At 41.6% G+C, this 22188-nt stretch overlaps 1 protein-coding gene across 12 annotated transcripts in view; it reads right to left on the bottom strand.

Moving 5' to 3' along the window:
* Window positions 1-22188, bottom strand: part of LOC118109553 (pleckstrin homology domain-containing family A member 5) — a 91476-nt gene that overhangs the window by 38110 nt on the left and 31178 nt on the right. For 11 of the 12 annotated variants that reach the window (XM_035156770.2, XM_047339750.1, XM_035156768.2 and 8 more), the window contains exon 4: window positions 3166-3249. In XM_035156770.2, the coding sequence (XP_035012661.1) occupies window positions 3166-3249 (84 nt within the window). Of the gene's footprint in view, window positions 1-3165; window positions 3250-13862; window positions 14146-22188 lie in introns of those variants that run through there. The other variant, XM_035156773.2, reaches the window with a different exon arrangement.

Below are 22188 nucleotides of genomic sequence, written 5' to 3' on the forward strand. Positions count from 1 at the left end.
GACCTGACTGATTAATTCAAGCAAGTAAAATTGGTTATTAAATAACACTTTGACTTTGAACTCTTCTGTATGTCAGCCTGAACAATTTTAACATTAGCTGTGTCTCAATGCAGGGACTGTATCCTTCGGAAGCTGTATTTGGAGACTGATTTCGTCACAACAGAAATCTGAAGGCTCCTTCAAATGCAACAAATGAATCCTTCCTTCCCAGCGAAACAAAGCCTCCAATGGGTGGATCCATCTCGGCCCAACCTATCCCAGGATTCATTGCTCTTTAGTGATGAACCGTTTTTCAAAGAGGTAAGGATGCCAACTAGCGACGAGACGTACAATGCTTGAGTATCACACTTTCACTCAACTGAACTGCTAATGGTTAACATGTTAAAAAACCAAACCACATTAAAACTTTCTCCATTTCTTGTTGTTAGGCAACAGCAATAAGGATGGTGCGAGCTGTTGACGGTGATTACAGAAAACCTCTAAAGACCAGATGGTCTAATTTTGGTTCAGCCTTCGCAGTCTTCACAAATTCACAAAGACTGCATCCTCTGAAGGATGCAGCCCCTGAATTGAGACACAACTATTGTGTTTGTAATTTGGATTATACTTGTAGAAACCAGCCCATATTGGCTTATGAATCATCCTGCAATGCTGTTTGCTAAATGTGTTTCATATGCCACTTCTACACAAACATTCCCGTGCAAAAGATCATGTGCACCACTACAAATATGCTCAGACATGTACAGTAGTGCCGGAAAATTGCTGAGGCTGACATTCTCTGAGGTGAGGTAGGTGAAGTCACGTGTCAAGAATGTGCCTGACCCATGACTGGAGCAGGAACGTGCACCTCCCGGCATAACTGAGAGGGTAAGTATGAGTGACTGCTGTCTTTGTAATGTCGACATTGTTTTACCTATAAACAATGTTAAAGCGGATTAGGAGAGGCTAATGTACGAGTCATAGCTCAAACTGGTCCCTCAACAGCAACACAGTGGAGTTCGCTACTGGGAGTTGCTGACGTGTATTTGTCAAACTCGTCAGTACAAACTGCATAAAACTTGACTGACACTGAACCTTGAAATAGAGGCTACAATAACTGTAATAAGGGCAACAACCTTTTCTGGTTGTATTCCAGGTCAAAGGAGTTATGCTTTATTTGCATAACATTGAAAGCCTGAGAGAGAGTTCTTCCTACGGAGCAGATGATTGAGTGTCTGTCCTGATCATTGCCGACTTTCTCCGACACTGTGCAGTACAACCACAGTGACAACTGACTTCATGGATGTTTAAAGAGATTTTTCACATCAAGAAAGACATTGTCTCTTTTTATCTATAATGGGATAAAAGTACAGTCTGAGAGTAGAATTTTTCTGCTTTCTCTAATCTGTTAACCCAAAACAAATCCAGGTCAACTCCATCTTAAGTTTCCCTTTTGGCTGTATTTATAAATGTTTTATATTTATTATACATCTTGAGGTGGGTTGAAAGGATCTTCTTCAAATGTTTTACTCAATTATATACTAGGTACTTGGAATTAAAACACCAAATTGAAGCTAAAGTTTTGTATTTTGTATTTACTTAAAGTGCAGAGAAGATTAGTCAGTGATTTCTAGCCTGGCTTCTTAATCCCTCTGGCAGCTTAAATCTGTCTTTGCCTTTTATTACTCATCCAACGTAAAGATTTTCCTCCTTATTACTTTTGCTAAAACGCAGCTAACAGTTGGATGGAATGAGCTGTACTGAACTTAAAAAACAACAATGAATCCGGTTTTAGGTTCATCTCCTTGCTGTTTGCATTTATTTATTCATTCATTTAGCATCTTATCTTAAAACGATAAAACACCAATTTCTAAATGAGATACCATCTTCCCTGGTATGTTTTTCCACTCAGGGTGAAAAGCAGCAGAGATGTGAGAGTAACACAGTGTGTAGAGGAATGTGTCAAGAGAGTGCAGGGTGACAGTTCTGGCACAACACGCTCTTATTCAGTCTCTGCTTAACCAAATGCAGGTCATGAAAATATTGAGATATTTGGAAAATCTGTGTATTTCAGTAAAACCAGGATTTCAGATTTTTGATCTACATATTGACAAAAGCTGAAACTGGTGCCTGTGATGGGTCATTAGGGAATTCATTCTCCATTATTTATTGGACTCTGGCAACAGTTTCCCACATGGGAATGAAATTTCACATCTTGAGGCAGAACATTTCCCAATTAGCATTTGTTGCTCAATAAAATAATTGACACCAGTTGTGATGACACGACTTCAGCGCATTAGTATGGCATTGTGGCAAATCTGTTTTTTACACAGGATTCTAAGGGAAGTGAGAAAGGGAGTGTTGCACGACTAGCTTAGGCTAGGGGGAAGGGAGATAAGAGTTGAGGTTAATGTCAGGGTGCAGTCTGTGATGCAAACAGTCTAGTGCATGTATATTTAGTATGTTTACCGATTGGGATAGAGAAGTTAATTTCAAGCGGAATCTGCAAAGACGGACAAAATTACACAACAGTATCCACCATATTTTTCTCTGTTGGACATTCTGCAAGACTCTAGACAAAGCACCATTAACTGGACTAGGAGTACTAGTCATTTCTGAGGAAAACACACACTGACCACATTTAGATTCAGAGTAGTTCCCCTTGAAGTGAAAGTTCAAGATGACCTCTCAACAATCTTGTCATGTGGGCAGACATGTGATGAGTGTTACGCTGAGAGCACAGCAGATGATCACATGGACATGACATTGTTGGACTTTATCTCGTACTTATGACAAATGAAAAGGCTGTGACCTCTTGACCAGGTCACAACGAGGGAATTGTGAATCATGGTATTCCCACAAGCTGATGTATACATGATACGATGGCTTTTAACTGTTGGCCATTAGCATTAAGGTTATTAACCCTGCCTTGGCACTGACCGAAAACAGCAGCCCAATTATGCCATGAAAACCTTTTGAATTGAGTAAGTTAGCCCTTGATTTTAAGGCTTTTGCCAAGAAGATAGGTAGCTGAAATAATTTTGATATTGATTTGAAGTCATATCGCCCAGCCCTATGTTGTGAAACGTTTTTTTCCTACACATAGAAGGAGTTTCAGCATCAACATACAATAGTGTTCAAAAATGCTACCCAGTGGCATTCTGAAAGCATAAACAAGAGACTTACTGTTCGTTGATGACAAAGATGCAGTTGTCTTGTGAGGGTAAGCCTGAGACAGGATGCTTACAGGTCACCTTCCGCTCATTGTGACTGTTGAGAAAAGGATAGGGAGGAAAAAAGCAAAAATTAGTGATCAATGTGGATATGCTGTGATGCCCTGAACACCTACGTTTTCAAAGGGTTGAGACCAGCTGAGGTCACTTTGTATTGGCCAGGTAGACAGATACACAGTGTGCAAATATTATTTGTAAGCTGCATGAAATGAGGGCAGCACGATGGTGCGGCATTTAGCATTGTTGACTCACATCGAGTTTGTCCAACTCTAGATTTGGCCGAGGTCTTTCTGTGTGGAGTTTGCAGGATCTCCCCGTATCTACATGGGTTTTCTTTGGGTTCTCTGGGATTCTCCCACAGTCCAGAGACATGCAGATTGTGGTTAGGATAACTGGAGAATCTAAATTGACTGTAGGTGTGAATGTGAGTATGGATGGCTGTCTCTGTAAGTTGGCCCTGCAAAAAGCTGACGAGCTGTCCAATGTATGGACGTCTAAAAGGGGAATCGCATCAATAAAAAATGTGTCTGTGCTGCAAGATTGAAAGTTACACCTATAGCTGTATGTGTCACGTGAATGTTTTGGTCCAATCATGATTGAGTGTTCAAACCTAGGGTAAAGGTGAGGTCTATTTTAATAAGCTAGAGATAGACAACAACCCTTATATTGCAGACCTACAAAACACTTTGAGTCAGCAGTGTAAAATAGGGGAACCAAACAGTGGATTTGGAGAATAATTGAACACCAAAACAAGCATTCAACAAGCAATACCAAAGTCCATACAAAAACAAATAGAGCTTGTAAAAAAAAGCTTGAGTACATAATAAAAAACAAAGTATGGCGATAGGGGACAAAAAAGAAAAGTAAAAGATAATACATGATGCCAGGGCAGTACCGGCTGCGTGTGCAATGTGTGGGGGCTGCATCACAGGTATGCTGCGTGCCTGCAGCAGAGCTACGTGAGATTTCTAGAATGATTACTGCGTTTTCTAAAATAAAAGTAGGCCGGTGTCCTAAACTAAGTGCCATGACTCTACGGTATGAAAACAGGCATCTTACACTACTGCAAATATTTCAAAAATAAAAACCTTGTCACAACAAATGAATGGATTCAGTCAACAAAAACGCTTGAGTGCTTTTACTTTGAAACCGGAAGTGTTGCAAAAGGTTTGCAGCAAAACACCTGACAACTTAAGCTTTTTACAACAATATACAAAAGGGGAAAAAAGCATTAGATCGATTTAGACTTCGAGTACATTGGCGTTTGCCAAACAGCTTCACCAGTCATGACCAAAACCTAAATAAGGATGTCATGCCATTCTAAACTCACCAGCTAACGACAGAGGAATAGAAGATGCCACCCACCCATCCTATCACAAAATTACAACACACCACTTCCACCCTTACATGATTTCCATGTGAGGACACAAACCATGTGGACTTTGGAGAGAAGGAACCCATTAACTAGAGCCTTTACAGCAAGAGCAGTTTCAAATGCAGTGGAGCCTGGTCAGTGCTGTGTGTGATGTGACGGCCCTGGTGGCAGAGGGCTCAGTAAACTTTCCAGAAAGAAGGATAAGCTTCACTGCTCTTTAATGTTTACTAGTAAACCCTAAATCAACTTGTTTCTAATACAGCATCCTTGGAATAATGACTAGACTGATTAATTAATGTAACATGAAGATCCAGGTCATCAACATCTTATGTTATAACCAATGATTCAGAGATAGAAAATCACTGGCTATTTTATTATACTATACGCGAGTTACAACAATGGGAAGCTCAGTAGCAGTAAAAGAGTATATTAACGGAAACATAATCAAGTATATTGACAGGTTCAGAGGAGACATAAAGGAAAGAGCCGTAGTGTCAACAACAGTCTCCAAAGCTACTACTGCCTTTACGTGAACAGTTATTCTATATTCCAGTTCACGCAGGCTGAACTATAAACAGAGGAGAGTCAAGCTACAGCCCAAAAATAACAGTTTTTAAACACTGGGTATTCATGTACGGAAAAGAGTGAATACCAAGTATGAAATAGGGGGTTTAGTTTCAGTTTAGCCTGGAGAGCAAGCGTCTCCACAGCTCTGGTCTATAATTACTGGAGGCACTGTTGGCAGCAGAGCACTCTGTGCGGTATTGGGGCAGACCAACGGCACCGTTTTCCTTCGGTATCCCATCACACATGCCTGCACTACTCGGCACATAGGTTGGCTGCGGATTTAAAGGGTTTGAGAGAGAGTCTGGATAGGTATTTATGAACACCACAGTGGGTTGAAAGTAAGATGTTATGCAGATTTGAATTAACAGTTACAATAAAGAACGAATTCCAAAAGCAAATGAAAAAAATCTAATGTTTGAGAATCATACTTTTGCTTTCCTTGGAAATAATGACATAAAGCTAGGATTGGTAATCCTAGAAAAGCTAGCAAGTGCAGCCTACACTGAGAGAAAATGCCACCTATATAGCAAATATCCCACCCCCTTCCATCAGCCTCCTTGTCAAAGCTACGCACCCAAAACACATGATCGTGCAGTGCCTGATAACTGAGACAAGGCAACTTTTCTGTGACCCACTTGCTAAATTCTGACTATCGTATCTGCCTCAGAGGTGCATCTCTCCGGCTTGTAACAACTCTGGTCATGTGCAGTGACAGGGCAGACAGGCAGGTTGGTTAGTGACAGACTGGTATGCAAGCCAATCATTTTATTTGAATGAAATTATTGGACGTGTTAAAAACAGTCCTGTGAGAGAACTTAACTTCTTTAAATCGATGGCCGATCACATGAAGAGGTTTTCAACAAGTTTGATAAAGAGTGTTTCAGAAACAAGTTACAAACTCTACCTTTAACCATAGCTAAAAGAAGAAGAGGTCCTAATAAAAGGGTATCTTTTATCCACCAATTAACTGCCAATGCCATTTCATTAGAGGGAATCAAAGTGTTTGATACCTTTAAGGATATATAAAAAAATATATATTTAATTGAAAACCCTCCTGAGATACATAGTCTCACATTAAGAGGCTGAAAACTAATCCATAAAACAGTGACTGCCACAACTCCATATGCTTACACTACAATAAATTAAGAGTGATGCATTACCATGTATGCTGTGCGAAGAGAATACAACCTCTCAACTATGCAATAGGCAGGGTATCTGTACAAATCATTTTGCATAGTGTTTGTTTCTAAAAATATTATGATTTCAATCAAGCAAAATGAACCAAACAACTTTTTTCTTGCTAGTATTTGCAGACTGCAGCTCAGTGCCGTTTTCAAATGCTTACAGCTCTTTTTTTGGTTCAGCGGTCCATGTGGTGAAGTCTCATTGCCTCTAAATGATAGTACAGTAAATGAGTATGAGCACACAAGTTCAGAGAAGACAAATGTACACCACTTGTCCAATGATAAATGTCAGAGTAAAAACAGCCAAAGTAAACAGCCAAAAGAGACAGAGACATATTTCTTAGAATCAAGCGGACCAGAATACGATATTCAACAGAGCAAACGTCTACTCTTCTCTACACCAAAAGAAGGCTCCAATATGGTCACGTTGTTCGTCGTCATGTCAGTTTCTGTACATGTAAGTAATGTTGGACAGGTGTTTGCTGAAATATCAGCCATAGGAACTCGATACTGGAGCTTGGCCCCGGCCCAAAACCCCACCACTGCTGATTAAAACACAGGAGTCATTATCAGCACCTGTTCATCAGGACTATTTGAGGGGAGATGCCTGACATACAGGTTTATGTAACCTATTTCTTTTGTGGGGTCACACTAAATTATCACGATTACTTTGTGCTGCACACGTGTATTTGGCTTTTTTTTTTTGATAGCTCTGCCTCACACTGACCTCTGACCTCACTGTGGACAATTTAAACATCGGGAAATATTCACTTTTAAAACTCTATTAACTGGTACATCTAATTAACTACCTCCAGCAAGGAGGGTAGGTTAATATCCATTTTTTTCTTGTCTCTATTATTTAGCTAGGTTTACGCAAAATCAGCACGACCGATTTCCTCATTACTTAGTTGTAAGGATGTGTCAGAAAATAACCCATAAAATGTTGGTGTGGATCTGAAATGGGTGGATCCAGGATTTTTGCTCCACTTTCTTTAACATTGCGGGATTTCTCAGAGAATGCAGGCATGTTGAGGGGACAAATCTATGAGTGTGTGAAATTTGGTGCCGATCCAAATAAAAATCTGGATATCGTGAATTTAAATGTAGTTTCATAAAGGCAGTGGTTGGGCTTGGGAGAGGTATACACTCTCTGAGTGCCATTCTAGTTGTAGATCAAATTGTTTGACTTTACTTTAAAAAAATCCACTGATGTACATAACCAAATGTATCTGTTGACGGGCACTGTTGATGAACCTAAAATAAATATAATTCACAAAAATTTAAGATATATATAGATATAAGATCATACGATGTGAAGCATATTATTGACTAATAAGTATCCAAATATGGTTAAAATATCAATATAAAACAGTACAAGGTGCTTGAAGTTACAAATTGAAAATTAAAAGGACCCTCCTGGCGTTAAGAAACGTTTTGCACACGTGTCCGAGGTCAGTGTTCAGAAGGAGGTCGTGGGACATCAAATGCGCGCCCCTGCACCTATATGGGCGGAAGCTATTTGAGAAGGCCCTACACATTTCCAACATGATACATGTGATACAGAGGACAGCGAGTTCTTAAACCTCAGCGGAAAACATGGGGAGATGAAGTAACTTGATGGCTGTGGTTAATACGTGTGGGCCCGAACAGGCAGGATAAGTTACAAAAAACCTGTTTAGTAGTGAAATAAAATCCTTTTTGAACAACCTACAAAAGTAGCCCACAACAATCAGTGGTTGTCTGCTCCTTGAATCATTTTGTTATTCTATTCAAATATAATATTGCAAAAAAGTTGCTGACAGTTGTTGATTTTCTTGTCTTACGTAGCACAAGTTTCCTGTGAAAACATTACTAGAAAACAATGCAATTAAAGTTGATGACAGCAGCCATTATGGCATTAAAATCACTTGATGCTGGAAAACTGAGCTAAAAATTTAATTAGAGTAAATATGTTTTCAAAATACCTCTGCCAGCTAATTGTATCTCGCAAGACCATTTAAAATGGTCACACAGGCTCTGAGGGATGTGGTCTGTGGTCCCATCAGTTGAGATTGAGTTAGAATAAAATCATGGGGCTTTACAGTAAGGGGAGCATATAATGTGTTTTTTTGCTTTGAAAACATTGTGCTCTTCGTTCTTCACTAGACTCAGGATTTCCTTTTTGTCTTCCAGAGGGAGGTTGTTGGTTTATAGGGTGGGTTTGGATGGAGGCCACCAGGAGGTTCCTCCTTCTCTTGACCTTGGATGCATCGAGATGGTGGAACTAGGAGTGGCACCAGGAGCTGAGCAGCACTGGGCGAGGAGAGACGGGCAGTTTTCTGGGCTCTGGACTATCCTGTCCACAGCAATTAGCAGTGAGCTGCTGTAATGAAGAGCTTAAGGTTTGGGGGTCAACACTCCACAGGCTTTAGGTTTTACTGTTCTGGGTGGGTCTTTGATCCTTTACTCCCCCTTCTAATATAGTTTAACCACAAACAACCGAGAGGCTCCGAAAAGGATCTTTACACTGGAGTGAAAGAGAGAGGGTTTTTGAAACATATCATTTCATTTTAACACAGAGGTTCAGAGGCACTGAAAAAAATCAATCTAAAGCTGGAATCCAGATCTTCCCTTGTTGCATTTTTACAGGAGGGGAGGTGGGTACAAACATTCGGGTTCACATTCCACCTCGCACATATCATATCTGAACCCAAACACAGCAAATATCCTTTTGGGTCATTAACCCAGAGGTATTATCTTTGTTTATTCAAGTCTAAAGTTCATTAAAAACTAAGTTGTTGAACTGGATAGAATCTCAATCACCACCATTATTATCTCTCCTTCAACATCTCAAGTTCAGTGGAGAGTGAGAAGAGAAAAGGAAAAATAATAGTGATACAGTATGTTGTTTGTTAACTACTAAAAGAGAAATTATGGGGATAGCTAACATCATTATATACTTATTTTCTATGGACCAAATGGAAGATGGAATGAAAATAAAAAATACTATTGTGGCCTTTTGTTTTGTCAATCCTCTCAGTGTGTAGAAACTCAAAAAACTGAGGGGGTTTCCTCATGTGTTGAAAACTGGAACAAATTTCTCTGCAACTCATTGTGAACAGTTTTAACTGCTGTAGCTTATTTGGGTACAGGCAGTTATTATTCAAATTCTGTGACTTTGACAATACTGGCCTCAGGGCTCTGCAGACTGAGTCCTGCATGTCCTCATCATTACTGTTGTCAGACATGAACTTTGCCTTTGTCAGATTTGACTTTCATTTATGAAGAATGCAGCAGGAGATCGCCTGGGTCAGACTCTGGAATATTGAGAAGAGGAGTGAGGCGTGGGTAGAGCATGCAGGAGGCTGGACAATACGTACTAATTCTGATGCGGAAAGCGAAGTGTTTTTTTGTTTATAGCAGATCAAAGATGGTGAGAGAAGAAGTGACTGACGCAGCTGTAATGGTTATTTTACAAGTACAAGCATTTGGACAAAAATTCCTCATTCATTCTTCCATCGATTGCGCAAAAAATGTCATCAACACGCCAACGCTAGCTGTGAATTTTCTGGAAATCTTCCTGCTATATTCTCACATGGGCTCGCTCGGACATTTTACTAAGGAGCTGGCTGGAAAGGTTCAGGTTTAAGTGCATATCTGAAAGCAGCACAAGTCTGCAGAAGTTTTTAATGGACCAACTCAATCAACGTCATTGAATAAAAAGCTGCAACCAGCAAAGGTACAGGCCAAGCAAATGAGCCATTCCAAACAGGCGTGTTTAGAACCTCATTAAAATGCAGCATGTCTTTTAACACATTATCTAATTATGCTGCTACAAGATGTAAGCTTTTTAGTAGTGGTTTTAGCTTTACCTTCAAAGCAAATAAACCCATTCCTGTCATCACGGTCCTTTCTTATACAAATAAATAAAATATATATATTAATCATTTTTAACCTTTTAATCTGCTTCAGGGCTTCTACGACTGTGCCTCCCTTTGTCTGGAAGTGAACAGTGAAGGTCAGAGCAAATCAAGCAATCCAGCCTCCCTTCTAAAGGATATGATCTCATGGCACATTCCGCCCACAGAAGATGCTGGTCTACTCAGAGCTCCAGCAGCATAAGTGAGAACAGTTTAGCATGAACTGTCCAGTAGATCACACACTTACGCTGACAGTGCTGTGCTTGTGAAATCACAACATCCTATTTAAGCCAAATGCTCTGGGACACATTTCAGCTCAAGCTCCCTAGTCCATATTAGTGTTATATATTTGAAAAAGTCACATTTAATCCCGCATTCACACATGTGACTATAGTGACACTCGAATTACCTAAGGAGACCACATGTCTATTGTCTACAAGTAGCACACTTAATCTCAATCGTTATTTAAAAATGGATCCTAAATACTAAAAGATGAAGTTAAAAATCACGCTTGTTTTTAGATAATATCATATTATAAGAGTCCAGCATGAAAAGCTCTTGGTGCATTAAACAAATCCGACTGCAAATCACTAAAAAGACCCTTTCAGCAATAATTAATTCTCTTGTTAATGCTCAGAAATCTAATCCTATTACACAGGAAGGGAACACGGACACGACGCAGGACGAGGCCAGCGAGAACTGATTAGGGTTTTCGTGTTATCAGGTAAGTACTCTTAACTAGCATAGGAGGAGTGTTAGTGCTGCTCTGGGACTCCTCAATTCCACACGGACATGGAGGTATGAATAGACCTCCCCACAAAAGCTGAGCTGAATAAGCAGAATAGGCGGGTTTGTGAGAGGGCATGTGGGGGGCAGCGGGAGAACAGACAAAAAAACCCAGGGGTTTTGCGGTCGTAGAGAGGCCAGATGAAGTGCAGCGGAACAAAATTAAACAATGGGCTGTCACAAAACGCTGATACCTGGGCCGCATATCCTGGACTAATTGGGGGGACCGATCTTTACGGATATGACGTCGAAAACCTTCCCCACAGCCCGGTATTGCATAGTAACACAGTCAATAGTTTCAGCAACGCGCCCATTAGACTTTGACCATCACCCGTAGACCTTTTTTTAACTCATGCACAGAAAACAGCTGCTCATTCGGGCAACAAATCGCCTTTTTTTTCACAAACAGTTCAATTAGCAGCTCCCTCTAAGCAGCTGTGACTCTGAGCAAAAGTGTGTCAAGGTGACACGGCGGAACAGGCTATTCAAGGAGAATTCAGAGTCATGGAAACAAGCCGCCGTCTTGAGGAAAAAATAAAAACACAGATTGAAGGAAGAGAAATTTCATATTTATGGGAGTAACTGTGGAGGAAAAGTGCACAGTAATCATACAAACCGAGCCCCGAGCTCCCCCACACCAGACAAAAGATTGCTTAAATATTTACTCAGAAAAAACAAGCCAACTTCATGTCATTGCAGTAGCCACACATCTCAAGTTTCTATCTTCATTTTCAGTGTCCGTGAAAACTCCCCTTGTTAACCATTCACTGCTCAATTTCAGGCTTCATTAAAGACGTCAGCAGCCCAGGCAGGCATTCAGTATGGCTTTCACGGTGCTATATACGTGAAAGGAACCAAAGACCAGTGGGCTGAAAGTGCTGCACCAAGCGCTTCTTGATATTTATGTCTTCACTTCCTCAGAGTGAGGTCGGAATCACATCCACATTTTAAAGCTACGTAGATCCACCGCAGGACAAAAAGTACAAGAGCAGCAACCTAAATAGTTTCTCAGGCTCATTTAAATCAAGGTCAACGACTTAAAGAAATAGATGGATGAGATTCTGGGGAGGGGGGGACTGACGGTAAAAAACGATAATGTTTTGAAAGAAAAGGTGATTTAAAAAGTTACCTTCAGCTCTCTTGCAAATGTCTGATTTCACAGTGCTACAAATGGTACGAGGTAGCACCATGTACCTACTGTATTTGCCCCACAAATTGCTTCTGTTTTATAGAAAATAAAATATCTCACACTCAAAGGCCATAGTGGACAAACTCTTCTTACAATAATTGCCCCTTCATATGGATACAAATATAAAGATCTGCCAAGGATGCTGGGCCTGTATATGTTAATGCATGCCTTGGTTGAATATGTAGAGGACACTGGTTTTTCCCCTCATGACTCTAAGCCTGGAATCAAACGCAGCCCCGCCCTCCTCTCCCACTGATGCCTCCTCCTCTCCCACTGATGCCTCCTCCTCAGAGAGAGCTGGGACTGGACCAGCAGTCAATAACAAAGCATCTGGTTTTCTCCATTACTGCTGTTGACCTGCTCTTTCATGATATGTATCTCTTACATTTACAGAACTTATTAAGGAGGGGCAATCAAAAAAGATTTGCCCCAACCCATATTTTAAATATATTTATTGTCCAGCTGAAACCGAGTGTGTACAAGTCGGCAAGAATATGTGATCATTTGTAAAGTAATGGATAAAAGTGTCCTTTAACAGACGTTCGATTGCGAATGCAGGGATGTTTTGCAATTGACTTGAAGTGTTTAATAAGAGAGCGCCCCACCCCCCCAGCCTGAACGCCACAAATAAAATCTGTCTGTAGGAAACATTGCTGAGGCATCAGTGTTTCCAGCTCTGAGGACAATAGTCAGCGAATGAGCTCATAGGGGGAACAAGCACTAGAGCCCGCAGACAACCACCCCCCCTGTGGGTTTGACATGTGTCAATCTATCACACCACACTAAATATGTGTACGATGTTCAATAGTTAGACATAACACTAAACTGTACAGGATATCTAGCCAGTCAGTCAGATAATCCCTGATATGCACGTTTGTACAGGAGTTCAACAAAGTAAGCCGACAAACATCTTGCCCAGATGAACATCGTCCAGGATTATGAGGAACGGGTCTAACTTCTCCCTGTGTGTTCCTAGGAAGTCCTGCATTACCACATGATCAAAGAGCAACGGCAATTGCTGCTTAGAAGATGTGGTTTGGGCTGAATGGGTTATTAATGAGAGGACGGCGGTCTGGATCACTGGAGGAGAGACAGTGGGCAATGCTGTAATTACGGCCTTAACTGGCTGTGATTAACGGATAAAAGCTTTTTTAAAAGATCATCCAAGACCCACTGTCAGGGATGAGGGGAAAAACACAAATCAAAACACCTGACACTACACAAGAGCAAGCCAGCTGAAGTATTCCCCCTGCAGCGGGTTTACACTCACTGTTATGTGCAGCTCATGAAATCGCCTGAAGGCTCCGCTTCACCGACCAACCAGCACACACACACACATATATATTTGAATTGCATTCTCCTTTCGGACGGACTCAGAGTGTAGTTTTGAAAAGCGCGGTGAACTGGACAGCAGAAACACACAGAGCCATGTGAGGAGCACAATGCAGACCGGGAGCCTGACAGGAGTTGGCTATTAAAGCACCGGGCTGCGTCTGAACAGCCCCCCCCCCCAACCATCAACCATCAGCGTCAGCACAATGAAGAACCCCCAAACAAAGCCATCGCGTTGAAAGCGAACCCTCGGCTCGGTGCGGGCTGCACTGTGTCGCACACGTTAAACAGCACTGCAGGCTTTTTGCTTCTACTTACGGTGAAAAGCTCCCATAAACGTCCAGGCTCCACGAGGATCGCGCTTTAGTCAAACGGGGCGAGGATAGGAGCGAGCAACCGCTGGATCCAGATGTGCAGACGTGGACAGTTTGTTGTTGTTACTTTAGAGAAGCGTCGGTGTTGGAGCACGCGCTCGGTCCGCCGCTGCTGCCTCGCGCTGACTGCTGCTGCTGCTGCTGCGGCGCGTGCGTCCGTCCGTCCGTAGTAGAGACACCGTGAAACCCGAGAGAGCCGATGATGTCACAGTCCGGATGTAAAGAGAGCGAGGTGGCCAGAGGTGCTTTTCACTGATCCCTCCCTCCCACACCCACACACACACGCCCATACTCACACTCACACCCACACGCACACACACACACGTACACATCCACGGACTGAGCTGCTACAGTATGAAGAATAATGTATGATGGAAACCCTAAAGGTATTTTATATATTTGTATATAATATTTTGTATATTATATAATCAGATTTTTTTGGTTCCCCGATTGTATGCATTATTAAGAAACTACTTCTTTATTTATGATTAGTTGATTAATTGATTATTAAGAACATTAAATCAAATATCTTTACATTTTAGAAATTTTAGAAAAAACAGGTATGTAAGAGAAAAACCTTTTCAAATGTAAGTTAACACTTTTGAGACCTTGTAAGGCCATTATTTGGCCACACTGTTTATCCATCTATTATCTATACTGCTGATCCATTGAGGGTCATGGGGGACAGGGGCAGGATGCCAGTGTATAGTGAGGCCAACATACAACAACCATTCACTCTCACATTAACACTTTTGGACAGTTTAAACTGTCCAACCACCCTAAACACAATCTGCATGTCTTTCTTCTACAGAAGCCCCAGTGCTCGAAGAATACACACACACAGAGACAACATGCAAACTCCACACAGAAAGACCCCGGCTGACCTGGGAATTGAACCGAGAACCACCAACAGTGCTAACCATTGCACCCCGTTGCTGCCCCCACACTGTTCAGTTCTTTAGAATTTGTTTCAAGAGTTGTAGATACCCTGACGGAGGCAATTTACAAATATTCTGAACTGCTCCCTACATGGAAGAAACACAACATTTCATGGAGCAGTATGGGACAACTCAATAACAACTGAAAACATGTCGACCACATGAAGGAACCAAAGTGACTCCATCTCCCAGATTTAAACATATTCCATTCCTCCCATTGTTTATTTTGGGACTGTATTGAGGGCAAGTCAATAATTCGCACATAAATGAACTTGAGCTTTATTTCCTCAGTGAGCTGCATGTGTTATTCCTGGCATATACTGCCTTAATATGAATGTGGGCTGTGGTGTAGCTGCACCACCCTCGGCTAATTCTTCAGCAAGTCCTGACAGAGACGCATGTTGAAAAGGAACTGCACAGGTCCTTAAAAGGAGCATCGTGACAGCAATTTGAACCATCCTGATAACTGTACTGGGCAATCAACCAAATATGTATTGGAACCGATATTTAATAACCTCTCAGCTAATTAATTTTTCTCATGTCGGTTAAGTCAGTTAATTCTTTCCCCAATGCGTGCATTCACGAACTGGCAGGTTTTCGTTACGTTCCGTGCTGTATTATCCCGCCACATGTCCTCCATCTTCACTCCCCTACTGACCTGCGCTCACTTTACACTTTAACAATGAACACCAACACTAATCAGAAGTTATTAGGACATGTACAGGGAGGCATACAAAAATTGTTCATTAATCATAATCAAGGTCAAATTTTGAAATGATTGTGGTATTGATTTGAAGTCATATTGCCCACACCTAATCTTAGGTATCTCAAGTTTTCAGTATTGTCCATCCCAGTTGCTGGACTGATGCTATGAGGCTTGTTACTTTCAATGGGATGAAGTGAGTGAAAGAACTGAATATTAAGTAGGTTCAGCAGGGAGCCTGCAGCTATTGAAGACATGAAAGCCTGGACAATGACCTCAGCCCAACCTAGAAGCCAAACAGCTCCTCCACTCATCAACCTGCTGGGTGCAGTCAATGGCACAGGAAGACACCCAGAGACGGCCAATACACTGGTAATGGCTGCTATTCTCTCCCTGTTCCCTCCTTTTCATTACACCTCAACCTTTCTAAAGAGTGGACTGTAGCTGTCAAAGTAGCTGAGTTTTAATAGAAACTGAACACAAATGCTAAATGGATTGAAAAAACAGTAAAGAGACATTACAGATGTTAACCCAATAAGTAACATGTGAAATATACCTTGACCAGCTCTACTACATAAATAATGCATTGTGCTTCCTTATGAAGATGGAGGGGGGTTGCACTAAAATATTCAGTCCTTCAGCTATCCTTGCTTCTCTTGGGAGGGCTTCCCATGCTGGAGCATGGTGCCAGGGGATATAACCACCACCTGGAGTGCAGAATGGACACCATGCCCCGACAGGAAGCAGAGGGAGTATCTGGAGGATATTTGATATGATATTTACTGACTCAATCCATGAAAGAGGAGTCTGTGGCGAATCTTTGTGCTCCAACGCCCACAAAAAAAAAGGTGTCCAAGGGGAAAGTCAAAGCAAGCTGTTCAGCCATCTGTGCCTGTGCTGTGGACAGTTTTTTTTTTGTTTTTTTTAAATCGGCGATAAGTGAATCAATGTTTGCTGTCAGTGTCCAAATCAAACATCGTTAAAACATAAACTGGACAGTGTGGTTTTAGACATCAGTTCATGTTTCATCTGCACAACAACCAGTCTGTGTTTGACAACTGAGGTTTCTCAAAGTATTCTCTTGTAGCCTACAGAGGTTTTCAGACTGCTCACGCACTGTAAAGCTACATCCACAATACGTCTTAGTTTGAAAATGCTGTTTTCAATCTCCATCAACACGAGCATGCGCCTGAAAAAGTATGACACATTACCATTGTGGTGTAAATAGGAGGCAGATTGTCGCTCTGCAGATGGTTTCTTAGTTACAGAAAATACTACTAACGACATAAAACTATCGCGAAAAGAAAGACAAGGGATTCATTTTCTTGTACTTATGAAGAGGTGGACCTGTTACTAACAGTTACTATTACAACGTTTTGCATTCACCCCTGGTATTCAAGTTTGAACTTAACAGGAAGCAAATGCGTGTGACTGTGTCGTTTCCAAATGTCACAGCATTGGAGCTTTATAAATAAAATTAGACTAACAGCATTTCTAAACATCTCAGTTTTAGGCGCTCAAAAACTCTGGAGCAGTGTGTACTCCACACATAAACTAAGCAACAGTGATGTGTTTTAATACTTTTAATAGTTGTAGTGTAGATGTAGTCTGAGTCATCGAGGGAGCAGCAGGACACAGTTAGAGACAAAATGTCACCATCAAAGCAGACACGTCTCCCTAAATTACGTCATCAAGCTAAGTTCAAAATCACAAATGCTATCAATTTCAATTGCTCAGGGTGTTTTCCATTTTGCTGCCTTGTCACGTTCAATCCTCCAGCTGAACATTTGTTCTGAAGGCAACTGTATTTGTTGTAATTTCCTTTTTTGTATATTTGGGAAACATGCCAAACTCTGGCTTTATAGTGGAAACAAATCTGAAGCAGTCCTTAGTGCAGTTCATCAGGCATTCAGATGGAGTGAGAGACCTGACTACTGTTCCAAGAATCTGTTCTAGATGAGAAGAGTGGGTGGGAAGCTGGGGGAGAACGGGGTATACGACCATACCAAGGTCACACAAACTCTTTTTCATCTCATCCCAAAACTTAAACACTCCTCCCAATTTTATGGCTGCACACAATTAGGCTTTATGACGAGTAAGGATAACACATTGGGCAAGCTCAGATCTGTTGATGTTATCAGAGCAGAATGGTTTGGCTCCAGCACTCCTGTCTGCCTGTCAGAGCTGAGAGCCTCGTAAAGTAACAAGACAATGTGTGTGTAATTAAAAGTTGTATAGAGGCTGTAAACAATAGCATCACCTGTGCAACAAAAATAGCTCAACAGTGTAGTTTCCGGAAGCAAAAATCCCATTTATATTCTGAATAGAGATTTTTGGTCATCAGCCATAATATTGTAACCATCCGAGGTAGACTGTCCACAAGCTACGAGATTGTAAAACAATGTGTTTGTGCTCCTGTAGAAGCCACAAGTCTGATTGATATCTAATGCATGTGGAGAAAAACATATTTTATTTGCGATGTTATGGGGAAGTACTACACTACCCACAATCCTTCAGGTGTAATAGTGACATCTGTGATTGGTGGAGCCTGTGTTACCATGGAAATGTTAACCACAAACACGACAATCATGACGGCTACAATTGGATGGTTCAGCTTTACATTACGTTTATCACACAGAGAAATCATGATTTCCCTTTCTAACATGCTGCAGTTTTTCAGTGATGAGGAAAAGTGAAAATCACAACAACAAGTCTAAATCATGGAAGACGCGTAAGTTTATGGGATGCGTAGTTCCTTCACTCTTAAAATAATTATGTACAGGGTTAGGGTTAACTTAGCCTTCTTTCCATTTTCTTAGAATTTTTTTGCTCCAAATCAAATGTTTATGGTCTTGATTAATCTTGTCGGCCAGGCTGGTCGGCCTGGTTCCACGCTTCAAACTGTTTTTAAAAGGATTTTCTGAAATATCAATGAAGAAAATTAATGGGAAATTTACATCCAGAACCAGAGCCATTCTAAAAGTGGGCTGTCACTGTCACACTCTATACAATCCAGTAAAATGCTTAAGGTTTTTTCTTTTGTGTATTGTATGAGACAAGTGATGAGGCACCTCAGGCCTCAGTTTGATTTTAAAGTGAAGCTGAAGATTATGTGTGCACAATGATGTGTTCATGTAAGAGTCTTGCCCCCTAAAAGCGTGGAATACCTTCAACTACATAATCGTCTTGTGTGACTAATAACCAGTTGTCATGTGCAGGAGAGCACAAGGCAACTGGAGCCAGGCTAGTCTATGGAGAAGGCTACAAAGTTAAAAAAAAATCCTCCACCTACATTGTACCAATTATCAATGAGCACTGTTTCTTTTCTGCTACAGCTTTGCACTAGAGGCTTCATCCAGTTCTGAGCCGACAGATGCCAAGGAGAAGCTTTCAGACTCATTAACGGCCCACGCAGAGTCACAGAGAGACAGACATGAGGGGAGAGGGAATCGCTGTAAGTGTTCACATGTGTATCCACCCTCCCTTAGAGGATCCTCTTCTACCTGCCCACTCACGCTCGTCTCTGGCTATTTCCTGTTCCGCCTGTATACACTCCCCCACACACACACACACACACACACACACACACACACACACACACACACACACACACACACACACACACACACACACACACACACACACACACACACACACACACACACACACACACACACACACACACACACACACACACACACACACGCTCTCCTTTGTCACTGAGCTGCAGGTTATTACCTGCTTGAGTTCTGAAGAACTGCAAGTACTTCGGCTGGAAGAAGATACCAGAATGGGAGCGTTGGCCAGGGCTCTGCAGGGGCCTCTTTTTTCAGCTGAGTGATGGTGAAAGAATACTGCATGCATAAATAGTCCCATCAGGAGCTTGTCTTAGGGGAGCCAGTGAGGGGCTGGGCTGAGATGGCCACCCTATTGGCGCCTTGTTGTGTGAGCGTGTGGTTTAGGGGAGGGGTTCTCCAACTCCAGTAATTAGCTGTGTGTCAAATGAAGCTGAAAAACAACAGTGGACTCGTAAGTGCTGAGCAGTTACATCCAGGCAGACAAACAAGACCAAGATCTAGTCACTCTAGTGACATCAGGGAATTGGAAATAATTTTTTGTTTCCAACCAAGGACTTTGTGGAGGTCACGATTGTAATGAATAATGAATTTATGCTGATTAAGACAACTGTTGACATGAATGCAAATACAGTCATTTTTATTTTGAAAAAACAAAAGGATTCAGGCTGTGCACGGTAAAGGACCTCTAGGTAATCCATGACATGTCATGGCACGCTCCAGGAAAAATACCAGCCAAGACTGATGTTATCCAACATGATCTCCAAGAACAGAGCAACAAAGAAAAACGTCTGAAGCTCATCCCTTCACTGTGCAGATACGATTAATGGGAATTAAGAAATCTCAGCACAAATCAGTTTTTTTTTCATTTACATTGATTACAAAAGTAATTCTCTCATGGAAACTGAGATGACTGTGATCATTAAGTGTGGAAATTTCAGCCTTGGTGATGTTAACGTTATTCTTAATGACATATAATGCTTTTTTTTTGGTTTATCCCTTTTCTATTGTGTGTTTAAGGTTTTAAAGATCCGCCAAGTTAAAAAGCACAAAGTTCTTGGTACGGAGAGCTCCTCTCCCTTACAGAAAGAATGGCTCTTGAAGCACCTGGTTCACCTCATCAGTCATCTGGCTGCTTCTTCCACATCTTTGTGATGTCAACTGACCCACATTTACATATTGAAAACATAGCGGCTAGTCTAGCACACTCCCTGACAAAGCCAGGTTAAGCAAGAAGAGAGGCTGACATTTCTTACATGCACTGACAGAGGTTGACCAATCATAACAGATTGGGCCAATCAGCTGGCCAATCAGAGCAGACTAGGGGGGGGTGCTTAAAGAGACAAGAGCTAAAACCAAGTGTTCCAGAAAGAGGCTGAAAGGAGGAGCTGCAGTAATGGACAGCCTGAGGAAAGGGATGCTTTTTCTGAACATAAGAGCATGTAAACAGTCAAGTAATAACCTAAAATAAAATGATGAACCTGAATATTTCTCCTTTGAATGTATTGTTGATGTGTTATTAGAAACAACACAATGCTTCATGGTGCACAGATACAACAGTCCCAACTGCACGGGGAGGAGGTGATGAAAGGAAAATGTGTTTACAGTAAGCACTGTGCGTGCATGTGGACTAATTAGAAAAAGATCAAAAGGGAACATGGATCATTTTGCAGAGGCTAACAAAGTGGACCAGTCACTGAGGAGGTCAAACTCACGCTCCCCCAGGCTGCCAGGAAGTTTAGGAGAGTCAAACCCTCTAATGAATCACAACACCCCGCTGACTATAATTAAATGAGCTTGCCGTAAATCACTGAGCTAATGACACATTGAAAATCAATAGGCGGTATTTGGGATTCGTCTCATACTAGAGCAGATAAGCCAGTTGGAGGCAGAGGCAATGTGCAGCCCTGCGATTATACCAAGATGCTCAAGTCACAACAATGATGAAGCAGATGAGTGGGAGAAAGATCAGGTTTGCAGCTCAGTGAACTGGAGTGTTCTTCAAGCACAATGGCAGAAGCGAGTGAAATCACGGGAGGTCAGCATGAGAACAGAGGGGTCGGACCACTCGCTTCACTGCTCGGGCTGCTTTGTGGAACCTTGGCAGCACTGACAGTCACAAATTCCAAAGTTTGCGAGTCCAAACACCAATCGAGTCCTCTGCCCTGCCCCCTCCAACACAACTATAAGACCTCCTTACTCACCAGGCTTGACTTTCATTCTTTTTTCTTACCTCAAACTCAGTGTATTAGCGGGGGGGGGCCCGACTCCAGTCCCACTCCAGAAATATCTATAGATGCTTTACATCTCAAATTACAACAGACAACACCAGCCTGTCAACTCTCTGTTTACACCTCTGAGGCAAATACAGATGTAATCATTTGCTTTTGAATAATTTATAGTCCTGTTCAAGGTAAACAATCAAACCTTTATGTAACCACAGCATTGAACTGTGCGGCTCCAGTTTTGCAGAGTGATGAAATAAGTGTGTTTAAATCTGTCTAGTAAAGCAATGATCAAGTCATAGGAAGCTCGGGGACTAGCACAAAATGATACTATAATCTTATTTCTGTCACTGCATATAGGGCGTTCCTGTGCATACATTACAACACAGAGTGCTCTAATGTTATATGATCTAAAGTGCATGAAGAAAGTGTTTTTAGGAAGCATCAACATCCACGTCTGCTCATTACACAGCAGAAAAAAAGGTTGCAGCAGTAGGCACATGGTTCAAAAAGGGTTGCACTTAGTCTCTTAATTATTTATGGGTGTGTTTCGCAATAAACCAATCGGAATGTCATATCCTATTCCCTTTAAAAGCTAGGAGTGCTAGCACCTTGGTAGATTGATGTTATGATGCCAGGTAGTAAGACATAATGCTTATGCACAAAGGAAATTACAAGAGCAGTCCATCTATGGCAACAGCAGGATACAGCAAAGCAGCTTGAGGTGAAGCAGGCGCCACCCACCTCCTGTATGTAGGTGCATGTTATTATCTTAACGTTCTGGTCAAGATAGCAGAACACCAACAATGTGTCCGACCGCACCTCATTT

Source organism: Hippoglossus stenolepis, chromosome 5 (genome assembly GCF_022539355.2).
Source record: "Hippoglossus stenolepis isolate QCI-W04-F060 chromosome 5, HSTE1.2, whole genome shotgun sequence".
In the NCBI taxonomy this organism is placed as follows: domain Eukaryota; kingdom Metazoa; phylum Chordata; class Actinopteri; order Pleuronectiformes; family Pleuronectidae; genus Hippoglossus; species Hippoglossus stenolepis.